The following is an 8,038-nucleotide window of genomic DNA, read 5'->3' on the forward strand; positions in this document are numbered from 1 at the left end:
CAGGGAATGAGGATAGGGAAGAGGAAGAAGAAACATTCCATAGGAGAAAGAAATAGTTCCTCACTTATCATTACTCTTCTTGCTAGTATACATAATAGAATAGTAATGAAGATGGAGAAGATGGCAAGCTTAAGCATTGAAACATGACTCTTGGTTGGATTTGCATTCCATAGCCAAGAGTGTTGGTGTAGGCTTTCAATCTCACAAGCTTGGAGAAGGAGGTGGTGTTCTCAACTTTCACCAAGTGAGAATGGTCCAAAATGAGTGTGTGTGATGGTGTATATCCCCCTAGCAACCCCCCTCCTTGTTTTGGGCGAGCGGTAGCTTTTCCACATCCCTCAAGTTCATTGGACCCCTCTCCCCTTAGCCAATCACATGCAACATGCAGTCTTTTACATGGGTAGTCTTTTGACAAGTGTCCTCCTTACCCCTTAGAGAGAGAGAGAGAGCTTTGAAAATATCTAGATATTTGTTAGATGGAAGTAGAAGCTCATTGGACCCTCTTTAGCCCAACCAATAGCATTCAAGCACACCATGTGTTTAAGCTTAGTGAGAGTCTGACATGTGTCCCATGTGCTCTTTTAGAATTCCCTTAACTTTGAGATTTTTATGCATAGGCAGTTTCTCAAGCAACTTCCTCATTAAGTGTGTAGGTTCTCTTTTTGACTCAAGCATCTTACCCCCATGCATAGGAAGCTTCTCAATTAAATGTGACAAGTACCTCAAGTACCTTAGTCATCAAGCATGACAAGCACCTTAGTGGAGTTCCCACCTCAAGCACAACCCTAGCTTGCTTAACTTTAGGTCGGGTTCCCATCTCAAGCACAACCCTAGCTTGCTTAAGTTTAGGTCGGGTTCCCACCTCAAGCTCAGCCCTAGCTTGCTTAAGGTCAAAGGACTTTTAACACTAACCATTGGAGGTCTTTAATGAAGCTAACCCTAAGGTCTTTTAAGCTTCATTAGTTAACCTTACTCTTTGACAAACCATCTCTCATTTGGACCCCTTTATCATTGGCCTCGTATTGAGATAGACCCGTAAGTACATGTCTATATTCTAACCCTTGTTCTCGTTTATTATCCCATATTAAATGATCAGTTTAATATGAAAAAATCATTTGGGTTGGTTAGATATTAGATATTTAATGACAAGTCTCCACCCAACTGTGATATCTTATAGCCTCCCCTTAGCGTACACACTGTCCGACCGTGTCGGTGTCCTTGCCCGTAGGACCCATGTCCTTACATGCACACACACTACCTACCTCCCTCCTTTGTAGGGCTCGCCCCCTCCTTTGTAGCTAGTTCTTTGAACTTGGTAAGTAGGCATGACCCCTACTTAAGCAAGCTTCCCCCTTGCCTGCTTGGACATTAATTGACTGAAGTTAAAAATTAAAGACTATGTCTTAAGGCTTTTAACACTTACCTTTGGAGGATCTAATGAAGCCAACCCCAAGGTCTTTTAGAGCTTCATTAAGTGCACCTTGCTCTTTGTTAAGCTGCCTCCATTATGGACCCTTAATGAGATGCAGCCATCTCTCCTCTTGATCCCATGGTGAGGTGAACTTAAAGCATGGTAAGTAGGCATGCCCCCTGCTTAAGCACAACCCCTGCTTAAGAAAGTTTCCCCCTTGCCTGCTTGGACATTAATTGACTAAAGTTAAAAATTAAAGACTATGTCTTAAGGCTTTTAACACTTCCCTTTGGAGGCTCTAATGAAGCCAACCCCAAGGTCTCTCCTTATCAAAATGGTTTCTGGGATTCAATTTAGAAGCTCTTAAATCTCTACAAAATCATAAAATGGTCACCATAAAGGTGGAAGCTCGTGTATTCCTTTCAACGGTTTCATGCTACAACTATATAATTGGGGGCGAGGCTACATGATACCATGAAAGAGGTTTGGGTTTTGATTGAGATTTGTGCTTGTATGAGCATTGAGGTTTCATGGATGAAACTTTAGTGTTTTTAAATGGTGTTTTTAAGTGAAATTGAATGTGATTTGGTGATCCTCTCATCATAATCTCAACTACAAAAACAAGCAGATTCCAATCACGATAGAAAAGAGGGTTTGTGACTTTGTTGTCATGAACGGTCTTAGATTTTTAGTTACCCTTAGAAAGAGGGTTGGTGATTTTACATAAACGCTTTTTCTTAAAGTGTTTGTAACTCTCATCATGAACTCTCACAGCCAAAGGTTCTGCACCTTCCCAGCTAGACCACACACTTTTTGACAATGCTTGGTGCGTGAGTGGAAGATAGAGTGCTATCAATGTGTTTTCTGATGTGGACCATTCCAAAATCTCCAAGCTTGGTGAGTGATTGGAAGATAGAGTGCAATAACCATTTCACATACCTGTGACATAAGCACGCTATAAAAAAAATATGTCCCATTAGGCAATCTTAGAGGATAGACAATCAACATTTAACAACTTGCCAAGGTCCACGTGGACGTCTTTGAAGGTACTTGTGAAGGATGCTCCCACTATAAAAAGATAGATGGAAAAAAATATGCAAAAATGAACAAACAACAAAAATGTGCATCCTATGAGGTGAAAGTAGAAATGAGACACTCCTAACTATTCAAATAGAAGGGGATATACAATTTACAGGAAACCTCGATTGAGGTTATGTTGTCCCTAGCTTCAATTGAAAATCTATATACACATGCTGCACCTTTGTTCACTACTTATCGTCTTGAGTTTTCTTGAAATCCATGTTCTTCCCTTCTAGGAGTGTGCTTGAGATAATATGTGTCTTCTTGAGACCTTGTGAACACCTCTTGAACTTGGTTGCATTGTCACTCACATAAGTCGTTTGTAATCAATAGCAACCTAGCGACCACTGTTGTCTTGTACATTGCTACGTACAAGCTATTGAGGCAATAAGGCTCCTAGGTCATTTACGAGCACCAAGGGAAGCCATGGAAGGAAAGTAGCACCACCAACATAAACAAAATAAAGGATAACTCTTATTCACAATTGCATAAAAAGCAAAGTTAGGATGTATACAAAGATGGCCGATGACACCAATATGATTCTTCACTTGCAAGTTGAATCATTAGCAATAATATGGTAAGAATAGCTATGAGAAGATAGGAAATAGGAACAAAGTACCCAAAGAAGCTCAATGACCAAACAATGCCCTGGTGCATAAGAAAATATTTAATCTTCAAAAGGAAGTTGTGGTATGAGGGAATATTATTTGAGAGCTAAATGGGGAAGAAAAAGCAAGGAAGCTGTTGAGGAAAGTAAATCCTCTCAAGAGAGAAGCTCTAGAAGTAGGATATGCTTTAGATCTAGAGCTTTAGAGAGAGGTATGAAGTGAGGCTTGCATATCAATAATGGAGAGCTTCAATAGGTGGCGGCTACCATTGAGGGGAAATGAAGCAAGCTTGAGGAGGGACATGAGGTTCCAAACCTATGCTACAAGATCCCATTGCGATGAAAAAGTGACATTGAAGAAGGAGATGTAACTTGCGAGATGGAGAGGAGAGAGGATAGAGATAGTATACTAGAGAGAAGATGGAGAGAATGATTAGCACGTTTTGGAACCTATTTTAGGATAGAGGGAGCAAAAACTAATAGCCACTAGCAAGTGAAAAGACACATTTTTTTCCCAAATGTTTTAAAAAAGGTGTGGATTCTTAAATTTATAAGAGATTTTTTCATTGTAATACGAAAGATTTATAATTCCCTACCGTCTCTAAGCCTAAGAGTTTGACTATGCACTTTTAGGCTCTACCACCATTTCAGTCCACATGGTGTCTATCATTTTCCCATTCCATATCTCATTTTTAATCCCGTGGAAAATAAAGAGGCCCTCTAAGACCTCATTTCCTTCCTAATGTTTTCTTTGTGCTTGCAGTAAACTTTTATGCTAAGAAGAAGAAGCATTTGAAACAAATTCAAAGGGAAGATGCTAAGATTTGCAATATTGGATTGCTTCATAAGACCATTGTAGGATTATAAGTATTTAAAAGCACAAAAAGTTCGTGATAGGCTTCTTGTTGGGAATTGTCTCTCCAAGCACGTGATATTAGGATAGGCCAAACATGGAAATTTGCATGGAGGCTCTGCCTAATGCGACATGAATGGCATTTCTCCAAATGAAATTATGTATGCATGCTTCTTCAAGGCTTGAGATTCGAGGATTTATAATGAGTTTATGTAGCTAGCGATTGTTGAATAGGATGTAGTGCTTTGTTGTGCCTTTCCTTGCTAACTCCACACATGAATCATAGTTTTTGTAGCCTACTTACAAGTCATTACACTTGGAGAGTGGGGGCAGTAAAGGCTCGAGGGCAGAGAGGATGTGCTTTACAAGAAGTAAAATGACTGAGTAAAGGCATTCTCTCTCTCTCTCTCTCTCTCTCTCTCTCTCTCTCTCTCTCTCTCTCTAGCGCGCGCACACACACACACACACACACACACACACACACAAACAAACAATGTTTTTATGGATATAGCCAAAAATGTATATAATGTAAGAGATATGAATTCGAACTAACATTATTTGCATTACTAGGTTTTTGTTAAATATATTAGACAAAGTGTTTTGAATATTATTACGAAGCGTAGGTTTTCCCTCGTACATCTTTCCTAATTCTGGGTAGACCTTGTAATTTTACCACTTGTTATAATAAAAAAGGTAAGAAAACCTACGAAGTATGGAAGATTTAGTGTGAAATAATTTTTTAAAATAGAGTCAATATACTTTTTTATTTGTAAATTTTCAAGTACATTGAAGAAAGTTTATTTGGAGCTTTGGTTGGGAGAAAAATATGCCACTCAAAACGATGCAAATGGCACCCAAAAACAGGAGAGAATCAATGGGCCTTTGGATGAAATATGGAGAATGGCATATCCAAATGTCTATTGATGTGAGCACGATTTGCATAAGTTCGTGGATGCATGTATGGTTGAGCAATGACTAAAGTTGTCAATAAATATTTGAGTGGGACTATATTAAACGTGCATGATGCTGATTTTAGATATTATACGCAGATCAGGCAATGACCTTGTGTTTAGTCAAATTATGCCCTCATAGGCTACATTAATGCCAGGCTTAGACTTCCGACTTTCTCAAGCTGGTCTGACCATGCAACGTCGAGTTAGCGACTACTACACGCCTCAATACTAATCTCTCTCCCAGGGAGACCCAATAAGTTTTTGGCAAGTTCCCCACATTTTGACTTACCTCAACATCATGAGCTTCTGTGAGGGAGGCCCTGCATACCTAGCTATGTACGATTGGCCGGGGCAAGGGACCGCCTGCCCGCGGGGTCCCTGCCCCCAATCATACCTAGCTAGGTATGCAGTCTCTCGAGCAGAAGCTCATGATGTTATGCATTGTATGAAAAACACTGAAAAAGACTCCGTTTTCCTACATGAGAAAATTTCTAAATCTTCTTGTGATATTAGCAGGAAGCTCCCTCCCTCTCTCTCACACACACACACACCCCGAGCTACCCTCTTTCCCGCCTCTTGCAGGCACCCGTGTATGACGTTCTCCAGCTCCAGCCGGGCTTCCATCATCATATCTGCATCCTTTGATCTTCTGCTCATCATCAATATCACCTTCTTCTGCGCCATCTTCCTCTCCCCTTCACCATGCCGCGCTCATGAAAACCTTCAATTCTCCTTCCCCATGTTCGATCACAACCAGCTCCATTACCTCAATTTCTCCAGCAACTCCAATGTTGACAAGCAGGCTTTGCAGATCACCCCCAACTCCGGCTCGCGCGATGTCTCCAACATCTCCGGTCAGATCACTTACGGCGCACAAGCCCTTCAGCTCTGGCATGAATCTTATAATTACACTGCCTCCTTTAACACCTCTTTCCTCATCAACATGGGACCCATAATGGGCGGTGGCACCAACGATAGCGGCGGTGGCATGACTTTCATGCTAACCTCGCTGCCCGCCATCAAGCTTTTCCCCAACAGCTCAGGGCCCTTGCTGGGCCTCATTGATGGCAGACCTAATTCTAGCAAGGACCAGGGCGCCGCCCAATTCGTCGCAATCGAGTTCGACACGTTCAAGGATAGCTTTGATCCAGATGGAAACCATGTGGGCATTGATGTTAATGGCAGTGTCAATTCTAGTCTGGCCATATCCTTGAGCCCGCTCAACATAAGCCTTACAGATACATCCACATCTGAGGGCATGTACACCAATGTCTGGATTGAGTACGACGGTAGCAACTACATTCTCGATGTTTATCTTGCCAATCAAGGACCTGAGCTGTTGAGGAAGCCCACAAATCCGATCATTTCGGGCTATCCCATCAACCTGCGCGATCATCTCCCACAATATGTGTATGTGGGATTCTCTGCTTCTTTGGGGACAATCTTAGAATCGCACTGTGTTCTTAGGTGGGATTTTAATTCAACCAATTTCCCACAGGAATTATTAAGCTCACCCCCTATATTTGCGCCAGCCCCATCCCAAGCCAATCTCCCTCAGAAAAGGCGCTCACCCCATACTGCCCGCATGCGCATAACATTAGTGGGATCAGTTGTTGCCTGCATAGTCCTACTGGTAGTTTTGATCGCAATTTTGTTGGTCAGGAGAAGGAGAATCAACCAGAGACTCATGGGGATGGAAGATCTGACAAACCTTCATTGCGGACCACGGAAGTTCGCATACAAAGATCTCAAGCGGGCGACCAACCGATTTAGCAAGGACAGCAGTCTTGGGCGAGGTGGGTTCGGAGAGGTATATAAGGGGGTCTTAAGGTCCAACAATGGAATAACAACAGAGGTGGCTGTCAAGTGCTTGTCACAGAAATCAAAGCAAGGGGAGAAGGAGTTCAAAGCAGAGATAATGAGCATGGGCAGGATGAGGCACAAAAACCTGGTGCAACTCTTGGGATGGAGCTATGGGAGCCGCCGCAGGCTGATGCTGGTGTATGAATATCTGCCGAATCGGAGCTTGGATTGGTGGATAGGGCAAGGGCGCCAGGAGGCCGGTGGCGAGGTTGAGGTGATGGGGTGGGAGAGGAGGTTTCATGTGATGAAGGGACTTGCGGCTGGGCTACTCTATCTCCATGAAGAGTGGGAGATGGTGGTCATACACAGAGATCTCAAGCCAAGCAATGTGATGCTGGATGCAGACTTCAATGCAAGAATAGGGGACTTTGGTCTCGCCAAGTTCATCAAGATGGAGCAAGAAAGCGCGCACATGACAGCCACCATTGCTGGCACCTTCGGTTACATGGCGCCGGAATCAATAGAACAGGGCATTGTCAGCAAAGAGTGTGACATTTACAGCCTTGGCGCCATTGCCATTGAGCTCACCACTGGCCATCGCATATCCATTGACTTCCTCCACCGCCTCTTGCATCTGCTTGAGGAATCGAGCCTGGAAGAGGCGGCCGATCCGCGGCTCTCCTCTTTCGACTCCTTTCAGTTGGAGCTTCTGCTCCGATTGGGCCTGGCTTGTTGCCACCCACATCCGCCTGCGCGCCCGTGCATCCGTGATGTAGTTCACGCTCTCTCGACGTCCGGATCCTCCCCGGCTGCCATGGCTGTCCCTTCTCTATCTTCTTTCTCCAGCAGCTATGCCAGTTCTATCCATCCCAATATACCGATGTCTGATTCTTCTGTTGCGGCTATGGAGATTTCTGCTGGTCGGTAGCATCATGTAATTACAATGGCAGCATGTTTTGAGAGGGTATATAGACCATGTTGAGTGACATGGGTGTATTTGTATGTATCTCTTTTTGTCTCTTTTATCAGCTTATATTTGTTGTTAACATGAGTGCCACATTGATTATTATCCTTCTAGATAGCGGTTAAAACTAGCTAGTTGATAGATGTCCATGGTTGAGAGAGGATAAAAATATTCATCCAAATCTGCAAAATGTTATTCTTAATCTGACAAATGCATTTGATTTTGTTCAGTAATTAGTCGATTTTGTTCAGTAATCAGCCTATTTTACCCAGTAACAGCCGATTAGCAAAGTAGGCCTCCCCAATCTCAGAAAAAGGAAAAATGTTGCAAAAGCACCACAATTCCTAAGATGAAAAGTAAATAATTG

The 8,038-nt window shown here is 42.8% G+C and overlaps 1 protein-coding gene across 1 annotated transcript; it reads left to right on the top strand.

Annotated features, from left to right (window-relative positions):
* Nucleotides 1-5,369: 5,369 nt before the first annotated feature.
* LOC147419442 (putative L-type lectin-domain containing receptor kinase S.5) lies at nt 5,370-7,767 on the top strand. Its single transcript, XM_086505580.1, has one exon. It carries the CDS (start codon nt 5,497-5,499, stop codon nt 7,633-7,635), a length of 2,139 nt encoding a protein of 712 aa, XP_086361706.1. The 5' UTR covers nt 5,370-5,496; the 3' UTR covers nt 7,636-7,767.
* Nucleotides 7,768-8,038: the final 271 nt, after the last annotated feature.

This window comes from Adiantum capillus-veneris, chromosome 29, assembly GCF_014529385.1.
Source record: "Adiantum capillus-veneris isolate H3 chromosome 29, ASM1452938v2, whole genome shotgun sequence".
Lineage (NCBI taxonomy): Eukaryota > Viridiplantae > Streptophyta > Polypodiopsida > Polypodiales > Pteridaceae > Adiantum > Adiantum capillus-veneris.